The sequence below is a fragment of the Sinocyclocheilus grahami genome, unplaced genomic scaffold (assembly GCF_001515645.1).
Source record: "Sinocyclocheilus grahami isolate Dianchi unplaced genomic scaffold, SAMN03320097.WGS_v1.1 scaffold1689.1, whole genome shotgun sequence".
Lineage (NCBI taxonomy): Eukaryota > Metazoa > Chordata > Actinopteri > Cypriniformes > Cyprinidae > Sinocyclocheilus > Sinocyclocheilus grahami.
In genome coordinates this window covers 36,212-53,609 of record NW_015506868.1, presented here as the reverse complement: position 1 = coordinate 53,609, position 17,398 = coordinate 36,212, and the positions used below count along the sequence as shown (strand labels likewise).

At 34.8% G+C, this 17,398-nt stretch overlaps 1 protein-coding gene across 1 annotated transcript in view; it reads right to left on the bottom strand.

Annotated features, from left to right (window-relative positions):
* The window catches only part of LOC107572068 (E3 ubiquitin-protein ligase DTX1-like), a 43,713-nt gene extending 26,712 nt beyond the window's left edge, over positions 1 to 17,001 (bottom strand). The window contains exons 1-2 of the mRNA XM_016258470.1: positions 16,943 to 17,001; positions 14,939 to 15,656 (exon numbers count right to left, since the gene is read on the bottom strand). Of these exons, the coding sequence (XP_016113956.1) occupies positions 14,939 to 15,185 (247 nt within the window). The 5' untranslated portion in view covers positions 15,186 to 15,656; positions 16,943 to 17,001. The remainder of the gene's footprint in view (positions 1 to 14,938; positions 15,657 to 16,942) is intronic.
* Between the last annotated feature and the right edge of the window lie 397 nt (positions 17,002 to 17,398).

Genomic DNA, 17,398 nt, shown 5'->3' with positions numbered 1-17,398 from the left:
CTAAAGTGAGTTGTATCAAACTTAAGGCCATAAAAAGTTTAAATACGTTAAATGGTATAAGAAATGTCTTAATTATAATTTCAAGATGTCTTACAGTTGGGGACGGAAAGACAAGAGTGACGATACAGCGGATTAAACTTCAAAAGGCAATGATGTTGAATAAAAATAAGCGCTGCACAGAGCTGCTTTGTGTACAGCCGTTAACGGGGAAACTGCAATATTTCAGCGCTCCTAAAGAATGAATTTGCTTTTCCAATAAGCCTTACTTGCCGTTTATGGTCAGATCAATGGAAATATCAAATCATGTTTTTACGCAGCAAACACAGAGTTGTAAATAAGAAAGAAGTTAATGTGCCTTCTAAAAATCTAAACAATTAAGACAGTAATAGTATATTTATACGTTTTATTTATGCATAAAAATGGTCTAAAGGCTGAAATGCTGTTCTATAGGATTTTTGTTTTTGTGAAAACCTGTATCTGAACTGTAAATCATGTAATTTTATGGCTCAGTACTGCATGTTACCACAGACATTGTCCAAGCCCACTCATACGGTGTTCATTTTACTTGTGCCGCTCTTAAAATGGGTCATAAATTGCCTTACATTCATTTCTAAAAATTCAGCAGATACCCTGTAAATAGTGAAATAAAATTCCTTCCTTCATATTTGTTGATATTTGTGTATTGAAAATATTTTTGATCGACATTTAAACTCCTATCTGATTATATATATATATATATATATTATTATATATTTTTTTTTTCAATATAACACTAACTCATCAAATCCACTCCCATTAATTTACCTGGAGAAATAGGGAACAATAGAAATATATTTCAGGCTGTAACCTAATAATATTTTTATTATTAATTAAAACAATATTTCCAAGAAAATGGATTCCATTTTAAGCATTTCAATTAGAGAGAAAAAATGCAGCATTGCGTAGTTAATTTTTTTTTATAATCCACTTATTCATTGAAATATTGTGATAAAAGAAAACCAACTAATTGACATCTTTACAAATGTGAGTTTATTATTACATCTAACAAATTAGGGTCACAAAAATAAACTTGAAGGGAAACCAAGACTCTTTTTCTGACCCCACTTGCAGATGTGTTTGTTTTAAGCAAAAACTCACTTCATTTTGATCATTTATTCTGAAAAAAAATCTTGAGTCATTTTGCTTTTCAAGTAAATGTGTATTGATTTATGAATGTTCTGATATTTGATGCATAAGATGTAAGTAAGATGCATAACTTTAATGCAACACAAGTCACTTTGGATAAAAGTGTAATGCGCCAAATGCATAAAAACGTAACGTAACGTAACAATCTTGTTCGTAAACGATCTTGTTCATGCACCATGACACTGCAGATTTAAAGCGAGAATCACCCAAAGTTTGTGCAATTAAAAACTGAAATAATAGTTCCACTGAATCCTAAGATAATAGACGGTCGCTTTCTCAGATGAGCATTCGATGTGAAGCTCCAGATGGGACGTGACGGGAGGAAGATGGATGGAGGAAGAGGAAGAGGAGAGGTGAAGGAGAGCAGCACTGCTCTGTTTTACGGCTCATTAAAGAGCAATTACAGTCACACACATGAGCTCATCCACACACACACACACGACTGACCTTGAGTTTCCACAGCCCAGCCCTGACTTCCCCAGCTGAGGCAGATCGTAGCTTCATTACTGACCCCAGTTCTGACCGCAAAGTGTCATATCCTTAAACTCAATCTGAAGCGTTTCGTTAAAGCGGTCAATCTTTAACCAACAACCTTCCATATTCTCCCAGTTCCTCAAAGTATTGCTGCTGGTTAGGTTACAGGTGAAGTTTCGTATGCTTGTTCTCTACTGCATGAACATTTTCTACAAAAACAATGTTTTCATATGACTAAAGATCAATTACTGCTGCATTACAAGCTCTTAATGCAGTTTTCCATGTGAGATTACCGGAGCATATCTATAAAAGCATAATATATTCTGATCAAACTCTTCAAAACATTAACTCTGATTATTTACACAGTGACAAATGAACGGGACGGGAATAAAAGAGTTCAAATTAGTTGTGATAAATTGTGAATATATTGTTATACTGATTTTCATAATTTTATTAAACAGTAGGGAAAGCATCACTGAATTTATCAAATTTATTGCTAACAATATACCTGAAGAGATGAGGAGAAATAGGAGTCTGTTACAAGCTGTTACCTAAAAATACTTTGATTACCAGTAAATTAAAACAATATTTCTTAGCATTTCAATTAAACAGAGAATTTTTTTTAAAAATATGACAAAAAAAAAACCTGTGTAAAATGATTTACAAATCTACCAGTTTATTGTGATGTGTGATCAGTTATTAACATCTTTAAAAGTGTGAGTTTATTATTTTATTGTATAAATTAATCCATACTTAGATTCTGTTTAAAGAATTTCAATTCACAGAGAAAAAAAAAATCAGAATATTTCTTTTAAAAAAAGTCTTTAAAAATGTTTTGAGAAATTAACATCCTGTCAAATCAAAGTAGAAAAATCATTTAAAATCCATCCATTTTTTTGTGATATTGTGATAAAAGACAACCAACTAATGTGATTAATCATTAACATCTTTAAAAAAAAAGTGAGTTCATTATATATATTATATATTTTATAAATTGTCCCATTATTAGATCCCATTTGAAGCATTTCAAGAAAAAAATACCAGAATTTTTAATGAAAATTTTTTTTCCAAAAATGAGCATCCTATCAAATCAAGGCAGTCATTGTGATATCTAATGTTTAAATGTTAAAAAATGTGAGTTTATTATTGTATCTTATAAATGAACCCATAAATGAAGGGAGATGAAAATGTGCAGTGTAACACGAATTACAGTCGACAGTTCTGGAGATTTGGCTCTTTGCTCATTCGCTGGATCTGCGTGATAATATCTGCCCTCAGGCCTGATGGAGATGACCAGCCAGTCTGACTTTGCTCAGGCTGTGTGACGCACAGCAAGGACATGTGTGTGAAAACACGCTAAAACGTGTGTACATACACACCATATAACACACACACACACACACACAGTTTCTCCATGTCCTTCCTGTATGTGCTGGTCACATCCTGCCGGATCCTCCGATGATTTTCTCCTCATCTGTCCTCTTCTCTGAACCCAAACCTCACACTTTCCCTCACACTGGTTTCCGCTCTCTCTTCCTGTCAGTCTGTCTGGACCGCGGGGCGTTTTCTCTCAAAGCATCAGACTTTTGACAAACAACATGAAGTCTGGACCAGTTAGCAGCTTATTCTGATCATTTACACATTATATACTATATTATATATTATTAACACTATCTCATTTTAATTCACCACTTCAACAATTGAAAACCTGCATATATGTGGCCCTGCAGCACAAAAGCAGTGTTAAGTCGCTGGGGGATATTTGTAGCAATAGCCAACAATACATTGTATGGGTCACAATTATAATTTTTTCTTGTATGCCAAAAATCATTAGGATATTAAGTAAAGATCATGTTCCTTGAAGATATTTTGTAAATGTCCTACCGTAAACATATCAAAATGTACATTTTGATTAGTAATATGAATTGCTAAGAACTTCATTTGAACAACTTTAAAGATGATTTTCTCAATATTTAGATTTTTTGCACCCTCAGATTCCAGATTTTCAAATAGTTGCATCTCGGCCAAATATTGTCCGATCCTAACAAACATACATCAATGGAAGTATTATTTATTCAGCTTTCAGATGACGTATAAATATCAATTTCGAAAAATTGACCCTTATGACTGGTTTTGTGCTCCAGGGTCACATATGAGGTAGTCTTATTTTAGTGTGATTTGCAGACCTGAAAAAGTCATGTAAATTAATAAAATCATAAAGCATTATGGATATTTTGAATCATTTTTGTATATTTTATACATTCTATATATTCTACATATATACAGAATTTTAAGTGATTTATAAAGCTGGAAAGGTCATGCAAATAAACAAAATCATAAAGCACCATGGCCATTTTTATACATTATTTGTACAGTTAATACATTTATACATTTATCTAGATATGCCAAGTTTTAAAATAGGATATTATATTGAATATAAATTGAGAGTTAATCATATTTTTTTTTACTAATAAATCACAAATGACTGGAAAAGGGGTCTTTGAATATTGTTGTATTTTTAAATTGGAATATTTTATATATTTTATATCAGTTAATGTTCATTTTATTATAAAATATATAAAATTCTAAAATAATTCTAAAATAATATTAATCACATATTAATTAATTTCTTACTTTAAGTTCACCCGCTCAACAACTGAAAACCTGGATATATGACTAGTTGATTTGTAAGTGATTTCAAGACCTGGAAAATAATAAAATGATTAAATCAATAAATCATTAAGTTAATAAAATCATAAAGCGCAATGGGTATTTTTATACATTTTGTGCAGTCTACACAGAGTTCTACTTATGCCTAATTCTACAATATTTTACTGGGTATAAATTGAGAGTAAAAAAACAACCCTTTTTTTCGTTCATAAATGACACAGGGTCTTCAAATATTGTTGTATTCTAATATTTTTCTTCAAATATTTTATATATTTACAAAAATTATATATAAAAAAAAAAAAACACATTTTTTAAATATATTTTTTATACATTTATAAATTTCTCTAGTTATTCCAAGCCCCCAAAAATACTGAGAGTAAAAACTGAGAGCAAAAAATATATTTTTTAGATTCCTTATTAATCACTAACGACTGGAATATTGTTGTAAACGATGGTGGGCCTTCAGAAAGGTTTAGAACAACTGCTGTTTCAATACAGACACAGACACAGATACATTACATGCCATTGCAACAGATACACACATTGGCTTCACTGCACTAGTGTGAATCTTGTGAGGCTGCTAGTTAGCAGAGAGTTACTGCAGAGCTTGCAGTTTAGCTGCAACACAAAAAGACTTAAAAGAATCAATAATATAATAAGTACAGATATATAATAAAATGCATATAATAAAATTTAGTTTTTATTAATATTTTGAATTACATTTCATTTTAGTACGTTTTGTTTTTGTTGTTTTTATTGATTGTTTTTATTTTATTGTTCATCAAACAATATAATAAAATATCATACACTCAGTGTTTATTCATATTTAGAATTACTTTTTCTTTATATTTTCCATTTTATTTTTGATTTTAATAAAACTTTTGTTTTTTTTTTCATTTTTTTAAATATGTCTTTTCAGTTAACATTTATTTTAAGTAACAAAAGACTTTTTAGGATTATAATAATCCTGTTTTAAAATTTTGTGTCAGAAAGTAAAATAGTAGAACTAAAGGATGTGGCATGTTCTGCCTGATTAAAATTCACCTTGAGACTGCAGTTCCTTCTAAGAGCACCTTTGGCTGTCATTCCTAATGAGCAAAGTGGAAACTGTGGCCGTACGCTACTCCATTCTGGATCGGCCGCATGGGGAGCTGCTGCCAAAAAGCATCTGGCTGATATTATTCATCTCACCAGTCAAGACAAGACAAGTGCTGACCAGACAGAGAGAGAGAGAGAGAGGTGTCTTGGCTCTCCTACATCACCTTTACAGGTTAATTGTTTTAAAATGCTTCAGTGTGCAAACTTTAAGCACGATATTAATGCAGAAAGGGTTGCAGTAATGAACTGCCCTGCAAGTTCAACAACTCATCTGTCAGACGGCTGGTAAATACACACATGACACCTAAAGCTGCTGTGTCTGATGTTTAGATTAGTTTCTTGTGTTTAAACTCAACCAATGATGTGAGTTTGGAGGCGGGGCTATCTGTGTGCCTGACGAATAGAAGATGAGGGGAGGAGCACAAGGAAACCTGTTTGGAAACAGGTTTTTTTTTTACAATAGGGTGTTTCATTAATGGTGCAGAAATTAACTAGCAGCTCCAACATAAACTAGTATTCAAAAGTTTAGGGTTTCAATGTTTTTGAAATAGGTCTCTTCTGCTCATCAAGGCAACATTTATTTGATCAGAAATGCTGTAAAAATGCGAAATATTATTAGAATGTAAAATAGCTGTTGTCTATATGAATATGTGTTAAACTGTAATTTATTTCTGTGATGCGCAGCTGTATTTCAGTCTTCCAGTCTTCAGTGTCACATGATCTTCAGAAATCAGTATAATATACTGATCTGCTGCTCGAGAAACATTTCTGATTATTATCAATGTTGAAAACAGTGTGTTAAACTGTAATGTATGTCTGTGATGCGCAGCTGTATTTTCAGCATCATTCCTCCAGTCTTCAGTGTCACATGATCTTCAGAAATCAGTATAATATGCTGCTCTGCTGTTCGAGAAACATTTCTGATTATTATCAATGTTGAAAACAGTCGTGCTGCACAATATTTTTGTGGAAACCATGATGCATTTTATTTTTCAGGATTTTTTGATAAATAGAAAGCTGAAAAGAACAGAATTTATTTTAAATAGAAATCTTTTGCGACATTATAAATGTCTTTACTGCCATCAATTTAATGCATCCTTGATGAATAAAAGTATTAATTTCTATAAAAAAAGACCCCAAACTTCTGAACCCTTGTTTTGTTTTCTGGGAAACTGCTCTCTACAAGTTACCTGTTCGCACAGTCACACTCGTAAGTTTCGTTCTCAGTAAGAATTCGCAGGTATGAGACTCTATGCACGTAAATGTCCTACAAAAAATTACTTACACAACACAAACCTGTATTCAAAGAAGACACTCACACATTCGTGACCACACACCACACACACATCCAGTTCACACATCAGTTTCTCACGGTCAAAGCAGATCTGTGAAAATCTTAACATGCCAACTATCAGTAGCTGAGGTAAACCGAAACATCACAGCCAATCACACTCACACAAAACACAATCGATCAGGACCTGACCCCTCACCTCTAGAAACACATGCCATCTACTTTCTGCCAGATGAACTATTTGACAGCAGCATGAAGGGCAAAAAGTAGCCAGATGCATAAAACACAATTTAAGACCAAGCAGAAACGCCTGCCAACCTGCTGCTTTGGCACTGGACTGAAATAAAGCTCTATGTTCTTGGTCAGAGCTCACAGCCAATCAGATATCACACAGCCTAATTAATATTCATGACCCAAGAGTGGCTGGCCAAACAGGGACCACAGGCTATTATGACTGAATTAGAGTCACACTATTAGTCACACAAATTTTCAATATGTTTGCCATGGCATATTATTTTATTGCATTTGTTATGAAATATAAGTAAATTACAGAATTTATCTCTGCCACTGTTGACTGACAATCATAAAAGTCATGACACCATGGTTTGTCAGATCAGTTTATAACGATTTTCAGTGATCTGAGTGACAGCGATTGTCCTGATAAAATTAATTATGCAAATTAGCAGCTATGTGACACCTACTGCAGTTACGAACTCGTTATCCGGCAAAATATTTATTTTTAGCTGCAAGAACTGTTTCCTTTTCAAAACAGATTATTATTTTTCAATCCTATTTGTAATCTGATTTGCTTTTTCTTTTCTTTTTTTAAGTGTTTTTTTTAAGAACTGAGAATTATAAAGGTTCTTCTTTTTTTAAGAATTATAAAGGTCAACATGTTTTCTTAAAATATGCAGAATAAGAAATGATTTCGCAATCCAAAATCCTTAAAAATGCTGGAATTACTATTAAAAATAAAATGTTTACATTTTTAAATAATAATAAGGATGTAGTATGACAGACGCTGGCTTAAAGTTAAAAGAAAAAAATTATAAGTAAACAAATAAATGATTCAATTAAAATGAATGGATAAAAAATGTATAAATAAATACAAATAAATAATCTTAATAATAACAAATATAACCTGGTTTATAATTAATGATATAAAAATAATGATGAAAATGTAAATCAGACAGACATTGATTTACAATAATAAAAAGAAAAATAAATATTTAAATAAAAAATAAATCAAATTAATTAATACATTCTCGATATAATAATAGTAATAATAATCTGATTTTCTACAGTTATTACCAGTTACGCAGCCCATTGTTAATGTTACATGTTCTAAGGTACGCAACTATTGTTTTTTTATATTGGTTGGCTGATATTTAACATTAATATTAATATTGATTTAATACTGACTGGCGGATCCTGCACGCCCTTCAATACTGCATATTTCTGGCCTGCTGTAAAGTACACACTTCACACCAGTCAACTGAACATAACAAATGATTGCAGAGTCACTTTTCAAATCTGTGTGAGACGTGTAAGAGAAGACGTCTACAGCGCTGCAGAAAACCACAGACTCTCTCCTGAGACAAACAGATCAATTCAGTCTGGCCAGAGATCAAACCCCATTCAAACACACACAATCACATCTCACACTGCCATTCATCACACACACACACACACACACACAGAGCAGTCATTACTTATCAGAGATGTAATGAAACCTCTAACAGTGGGTAATAAAGTTGAGTGTGTTCATCATCCGGCTCCAGACGCGAATGATTCCTCAAATCAAGAGAGCTGTGCTGCTACTTTACTATTTCCAGATGCGGGACCAGAAAACAGCTGAAAAAAACCCCAAGTAACCACAGAATAACATGCAAAAACAAAAACAAAAAATTTCCAACCATAGCAACGCCCTGGCAACCACACACAGCCACTGCATAGCAACACCCTGGCAACAATCTACAGCACCATAGCAACACCCTAGTAAAACAATAAGAACACCCTTGCAACTGCATAGTAACATGCTAAAAATACATGCAACAAATGAGAAATCCCTAGCAACTACATAAAAACTTGTTAAAACATCTTAGAAACCGCATATCAATGCCCTGGCAGCCATCCACAACACCCCAGCAACTGAATAGCAACACCCTGACAACCACTAAGGACACACTTGCTACTAAATAGCACCATGCTAAAAAAAACATTTAGAAAACCCTAGCAACTACATAAAGCATGTTTAAAAACACCTTAGAAACAACACAGCAACACCCTAGAAACAGTTCACAGCACCATAGCAACTGCATAGCGACACTCTGGTAACCAATCTAAACCCCTTAGTGACTACATAACAAAATGCAAAAAAATATATATATATTTAGAAAACCCTAGCACCTGCACAAATACATGGTTAAAAACACATTAGAAAGAACACAGCAATGCCCTAGCAACGATCCACAGCACTACAGCAACTGCATAGCAACACCCCAACAACCAATCAGAATACACTAGATACTGTTCTACATCGTAACATGCTAAAAAAAATTAAAACCATAGCAACAGCATTAAAAATGACAAAAACCTCCTTAGCAACCACATAGCAACGCCCTGGCAACCATCCGCACCACCATAGCAACACCCTGGTAAACAATAAGAATACCCTTGCTACTGCATAGTAATATGCTAAAAATACATGCTAAGAAAATCACAGATCCCTAGCAACTGCATAAAAGCATGGGCAAAAATTTAGAAAACCCTAGCAACTACATAAAACATGCTTAAAAACACCTTACAAACAACATAGCAACACCCTGCCTGGAAACAATCCACAGCACCATAGCAACTGCATAGCGACACTCTGGTAACCAATTCAAAAACCTTTAGAGACTACATAACAAAATGCTAAAAAAAATAAAAAAATTGAAAGCCCTAGCAACTGCATAAATACATGGTTAAAAACACCTTAGAAACAACATAGCAACACCCTGGCAACAATCCACAGCACTACAGCAACTGCATAGCGACACCAGGACAATCAGTCAGAATATAGGCTACTAGATACTGTTCTACACAGTAACATGTCGAAATAATGTTGAAAATTATAGCAACAGCATTAAAAATGTCAAAAACATCCTTAGCAATCACATAGCAACACCCTGGTAACCAGTCACAACACCCTAGCATCCCATTAGAGACGAGCAGCACTCACATCAAACTCTTTTCCACATGCACTGCATCCCACATGAAATAAGGTCTTGTAATTTTCTCTGCAGGGCTGAGTGATGTCAGTATGACCTTAGCGACCAGCTGCTGTTTACTAGACTCAATCCCATACTGCACATGAGAAAACCTCAAAGAAAATCACTCATATCCAAGCAGTAAGGGAGGGACACCAGCACTACACACAGATAAATCTCAGAACTCTACAGTCTATAAAGAGAGCTCCATCTGGAAGAACCAGGACACCTAAAATAAGCATGCATACATACATATAATCCAGAATATTACACAAGCGCTCCAAACCTTTACACACACACACACACACACAAACACATGTGGGCCTATAAAGGCTATATGCAGTACACTCTCAGAAAAAAAGGTACAAAAGCTGTCACTGGGGCAGTATCTTTTCAAAAAGTACTATTATGTACCATTTTAAGTACTAAAATATGTATGCTTTTGATACAAATATGCACCTTTAAGGTCTTTATATGCACCCTTTAGGGCTAAATAAGGTCCAAAGGGGTATCTTTTGAAAGGGTCCCGTCCCAGTGACAACTTTTGTACCTTTTTTCTGAGAGTGTAGCAACAATTAATCTAAGAGAACTGATTTTACTCATAACTATGGTTGCAACTAACGATTATTTTTATAATCAATTAGTTGGCCGGTTATTTTTTCGATTAATCGGATAAAGAGCCTTTCTTTTTTACTGACAAAATACACAAATTCTACATGTTGCCCAATGCTGTCCTTCAAACAGACTTGCCAACTGAATGCTATAAGCATATTGTATGGAGAAAATATCTATAGCTTTGCTATACATTATGTGCAAAAAGAGTTATAAAGCACAGTTTAAATGGAGAGCTTAAGTAGACAAATGGACAAAGGACAGTTTAAATCCCTACACTAAAAATGGAGATAATAATGATGATAAATCTTCATTAAAGATGAATAAAGAAAAACACAAACTCGGTGTTAACAGATGAGAGGAATGTTCTGCATGAACACACGCATTCAAAATGCTTGAATTACATGTAGACTTTTAACCCTAAATTTAACATCTAATAACAGATATTTCAGCAAAATGAATATTTTATATAAAATGAATAAATTTTCCCCCTCTCTACTGCGTTCAGTCTGTTTGAAGCGCCGGCGTTCGTTCAGTAAATTCAGTTTAACGCAGACTTTCCGGATGGGCCTTCATGCAAAATAGAAACGCATGCATGAATATGGAACATTTACAGATATGAATATAACCGTAAAATGAAAGTTTTGCGCTGAGGAATCATTTCACGCATTAAACACACACATCTGTCAAAGCGCTTGACAGGATGAGCCATGTTAAATATGATGCTAATGCATTAGTTTGAAGTTTAAAATAAAGCATTCGCATGTTTTGGGCAGCTTGGATCACGCACTTTTCCTGAAGCAGCTCACTCTGTTTCTTCCACTATTAGATTCATTTCGTCCATAGAAACGTGTTATTCAGTGGTATAATTTGACGCAACTGGTGGAAGTTTTCCGTGCACGGTGGGCAGATGCGACTAATCGATAATGACATCCGTTGTCGACGATTTTTATTATCGATTAGTTGTTGCAGCCCTACTCATAACTCAATTTTGACAAAGTACTTACTGCTTTTCAAATATTGATTTTCGATATGCATATCTATATTTATAAGGTTACTGAAAAATTCCAACTACAACCAAAATCTATTCTACACACACCCCTAAATAGTCCGAATGGGCCGTTTTTTACGGTTCTAGAAAAGAGTTTTCTGTGAAGGAGAATATCTCCTTTCAGAATGGACTTTGAGCTTTGTAACCTTGCAGATCTTTTTACGCTAAAAAACAGCAACATTACACACTAACTAAAGTTGAAAAAGAGAAAAGGCATAATAGGACCCTTATTCAAATGCACTTAAATGAAGACTTGCCATAGTGTTGTATTGATTTTAGATAATGCTCATTAAAATGACTTCTGACCAACCACCATAAAAGAAAACCTTCTGCATGGTTAGAATTAAAAAAACTCCCAAAGGGAGGTTCTGTCAGATTTAGCTCATGTCTGGGGCAATTTATGTCCCACAAGTATTATTTCAGTGAGTAAACACACAGAGAGAGAGTCATCTGGAAGCTGGTGGCGCCGTAAAACCACAGAGTCAGGGGTCATCAATGAGAGACGTTGATTTCTCATTTTAGGTTTAGCCTGGTTTTACAGATTACCCAGAAGGCCAAAAAGAGTCTGAAAGAATTTCTCTTTTAAATTCACAGAGGAAGTGCTTCCATTTAAACGACCATGTTGAATTTACATGCTGGTCCAAGCTGGTTTTTCTACTTAGTTCTAGCACTATGTTGTTTTCCAGCAAAATGTAATGAAACTGTCTGAACAAGTCTTGCTGGTTAATTGAACTGATCAAATGTACACCTCAATGTAATGGATAAAGGTGTCTGCCAAACGCTTAAATGCAAATTAAATGGTCTAATAGTATATTCCATTAAAATTCAAGATATTAAACTAGTTTAAAAGCCTACGCTGCAATAAAAAAAAAAAAATCTTACTTAATATTTTTGTCTTGTTTAAAGTACAAGACAAAAACTTTTTTGAAAAAAAGGTAAAAACAACAAAAATAATAAAAAACTACAAAATTACTAAAACCTAACTAATGCAATATGAAAGCAGAAAATATATAAAGTCTAATTAAAAATATTAACAAACTACAATAGTATCTGAACATTTTTAAATCAAGAAACATTTATTTGAGGAGGTAATAAGTCTTAAAAAAAATTAACTTAATTCAAAGGGAAAACTAGTTTTGTTTTTCTTAGATATTTGTTACTATTTTAAGAATAAAGTCAATTAATTTTAATATTTTTTCCCCTTTCTTTAAAAAAAAATACTAATCATATGTGATTTTGCTTCTTAATTCTCAAGTATCTTGATTTAAGAATGTTTAGATAATTTATTGAAAAAATAAGCTAAAACACTCTTTTGCTGTGTAATATTGTGGTTTCAAAGCAAACAGCATCCAGATCACATGGCAGCAACATCAAAGCTAATGTGTGCCATCTTTACAGTACTTTCTCTTTGATCTAGTTTGATACAGGAACGTTTACTCAACCCATTAATGTTTCAGGTCGGGACTATCTGTTTGTCTGACCAAACTCTGAAGGAAAACATGAATTTTGCAGTACTTTTAGTGGTGTTATTGCCATAGAAATGGAAATTTTCACACTCAGAAGTTGTGCTGTAATGAACAAACACATGCACCAAAATAACACAGCTTGGTTTTCCACGGAGCATCCCATGTGTCCTAATTTAACCCTGAACCGTTCTACTTTAGGTCATTTGTTCTCTCATGAGGGAAAACAGTGGCCTGCGGCAATGGCATCATGCGAACAGAGAGCCCTGGGGACGCGCCGATCTGTGTGTGTGTGTGTGTGTGTGTGTGGAGAGAGTCTTCAGAGAGTATCTGCTTTTGGTAGGAACTGCACAGATTTTCCAAACAGTCCAAAAACCCTCAAGCTGTCTTTGTTCCTCTTGTTGACTTCAAATGCAACATAGCGCAAACACACACATGCATTCATGCACTATCACACTCAAACGATCCGTTCAGTCTCTCCTCTGATGCACTTTTGCTGAACGTTTAACCTCGAAAGGTGTGCTTTTGATGTGTGGGAACTGTAGTAAGAGGTTATATAGCAGTCTACACATTTACTGTGCTCAAGTCCTCTTGGGAAGTTCATATTTACAAGTTGGGATGTCGTAATTATGACATCAGATGCGAGTCACTTTAATCAGAGCAAGATGGCAATGTAACATTTCTACCAAAAATTCTGAGAAGTATTTTTTGTAAACTACTTCTTTAAAATTATTAATAAAGAATGCACACACTAAGTGTGTTTTTGCTTTTTTTAATGCATTTATTCTATATCTGAAGGTGCTGTAAATTTAATCATTACATATAAGCTGTATAAAACTAGCTAAGTTGCATATATAAAACACATATACAATAATTACAATAAAATATGCATAATGATTCAATTTTAACAATAACCGATAAACCTTCAAAGACACACCTGCTGTGAGCTCTGAGGTTAATCGATTGTGCATGTTTTTGTTGAACTCATCTGTTCACATTAATTCAACTTTTTAAAATAATCGCATTAAATAGCAAAAATTTGTAGTGAAAAACCACATTACCCATGATGCAGTGCAGAAAATCCCACCAATTGCATTAAGCAAATTGCAAGAGAGATCTTTAGCTCCGCCCACTCCCATGAAACTCTGTGAATGATGTAATCGAGTCAAGCTGTGCACTCAAAATAATTAAATATTTGTATAGCTATGCATATTTTGCAGAAAAACTTAAAATATATTGTATCTATAAATACAACCAAAAAACTTTAAATTAATAGTTTTATTTTTCTCCGTCATATTAAATTCAATTATATCATTCGCAATAGTTATAATATTCGTAGTTCTTTCCCTCATTTAAGTGGTTAAGTTCACAGACTTGTATCTCAAATATTTTTTGCTTCAAATCAAAGTTTATAATGTTGTGACTCTCCTCGTAGCTAGTTGGTTTGGTTCATAGAGTATAATGCTTTAAAGAAGACTTTTTTTAAATCCCCATGGGAAAAATAATTTAGGAACCGCAGCGCCACTGAAAAAGTGGGCGGGCACTAATGCAGTCTATTGGCGATTGGTTCTTTATTTAGAAGGCAGGGCTTATTCTGTGTTGCAATTTCTCCCATTCATAGTAAAAGCAGACTGTCTTAGTATATCTTAAGACTTTGCTTGAATGCACCTGACATGATAATTACGAACTTCCCAAGAAGGCTTGAATGCACTGAATTTGAGGAAGCTTTCATGTGCATTCAACGTTTGCAGCATAACTTGAATTCACCGATTCACATTTCCAATTTTCACAATTCAAATCCACTTTACATAGGCTAAGTAAACAACAAGCCTCTGTGACTCACCTGTGTCTTGTCTGAACTGATGCATGGACTGCAGGTCTATGACGTAGGGTGTGAGCTGCACATCCACCTGCCCCAGTATGACGGTCCCTCGTGCGTCTCCCTTCAGGACGTTTTCGATGTGATGACAAACAGCGGCGGTGTATGGCCTCCAGCGGCCGTGTTCGTTCAGCCATTCCCAAACCACCACCCTAGCCATGCTCTGAGACGAGTATCCGCCTCCCAGAACTCCAGAGCCGGGTCGAGCCATTTGATTCAACTCCACACCAACAGCAAACAGAATGGACTTCGTCCCAATATACGCAGGGAAAAACTTTCCAATAGAATGTTCCTACTGAAAACACATTGTGAAGATTCAAAACTCTTGACTTTGCTTAAGAACGAGCGCACAAACTGCAGAAGTCAATGCACGTCCTGCAGCAAAACGAATTAGACGCTGCTCTGTTCACATGAGGGATCCGCCGCTGTAATTGAGTTTGCTCACATAAACTAGATTAGTCTCTAGTATTCCAGCTCTGGAAGTAATCATGCTCTCCGAAGTAACTCCTCCTCAGCAGAAAAATCCAAAATAGATGATCTGAGACGGAGTCCAGTCACTGCTAGCGATGCTCAGATAATCCTGCAGTCCTGAAGTCCAGTTTTCTGGTCTAGATCCAGTTGAAGGAGAACACGCTGCTCTTGGACAGGACTGCCAGTTTTTGCATCCACATGGTCTGCAATACTATTGCGTATGTAATGAGACAGAAAAAGAGAGTGAAAATCAGCCCAAAAATATATAAGCAAACTTCATTTATTTGAAGGTCCCACTATATAGTTGTAATTATCATTAAAAATAATGAATTTATCATTGGCTGCTGTGCTCTTTCATCAGTGGTGTCATACCTACAGTAGATAAATCGAATGCATATCTAAATATTTAAAATATATAATTTTGTGCCATTTTTGTGTTGCAGTAACACCACTTGCATTAAAATCTGTGATTGCTTTCATGCGAAAATAGTAAATTAATAACTTTATTTTAAATTAAATCTAATTCATATTATTTAAAAAAAAACTAATACAATTTATTATTTTTTAAACTGGAAAATTATGCGTTATGAAACATGTGCATGCATGTTAATTTTTCTTTAATAATTTTAAATGCATTTACATATTAATTATAAGATCATATAGTATTTCGAGTAGCCTAGCAGTTTTTTTTTTTAAACATAATAGTTTTTACATGAATTGTTTTCATCGCAGTTTGACTTTTGCCATCAGTAGGTGATACTGTGAACTGCATGTACTGATGCCACATGCAAAACCTATAGCAAATCATGTCAAGACATATATGCATGTGAACATGATATACTGAAAACACACATACGCATACAGAGAGAGAGAGAGATCCCTCTCCTCCTGGTACCCATGAGCCCTTTAACAAACCCTAAGGAAAGATCCTGTATCAGTGATCAATAACTGCAGACCTCTGATGATTTACATGATAAACTCATCATAAATCCAAAAGAAACCCGTGTTCTTCTCAGCGCAAACCAATCCCGAATGAATCGCATGTGGCCTCGAATCTAAACCAGTTCTAGCCACACATCTGTCTGAGGTCCGTTTTAACGGGCATGCGTGTGAAAGAGCCGGTTCTGCTCATAAATCCGCTCTCGGCTCATCTTCATGTACGAACAAATGATCTCGTTCTTCTCCATATGTGCTCCAGCTCCGCGTCTCCTCCGGATTTGATCATCAGAATCTCATCAGTGCATCACGCCGAAGCAAACGGGACGATTTTGTCCACTAAAGCGACAATTCATTACCAGATTATGAAATAAGGGAATGTGCGCGCTTACGGATCTCTAGGAATAAACGGGACGCACATGAGCCCTGATGAATTCATTTATCCAGGCTCATTCTGAATTCGACATCTCACATGGATAGGAAATTGGTGTTATTTCGTATCAGGTAGAGCGTGTTTTGCCTCAGCACAGACGCAGAAATGAGGAAAAATGAATCAGTCACCTGTGATGTGAAGCGTCTCCGCCGAACCTGAGGTCTGATCCGGAATAAAGGACGGGTAAGAGAAACACTGACGTCTCTCGCTCTGCTTGAGTTCAGCATCACTCACACACTGATCCGAATCACTGTAAGCATAGATGAGTGAAGAGATACCAACAGAGAAACATCCCAGTGTTGTTATACTGTACCCTCCTCCTCCAAGAACCTTCAAGGTTCATTTAAAGACATTATGCGGCAGGATCCCATCAGGACTTTACATTTGTATGGATGTCAATGGTGAAGATGCATCATGCTAATGGTCAACATGTTCACCATTAGATATTCATATTACTGGAGTCTGCTCCTAAGAGGCTTTATTTAAAAACAAAAAAAAGCCAAGTATAGGCCTAATTAAACATGCAGGGCTCTATAAATTTTTTTTATTTTTATATTTCTAGCACTTGTACATTCATGTACACT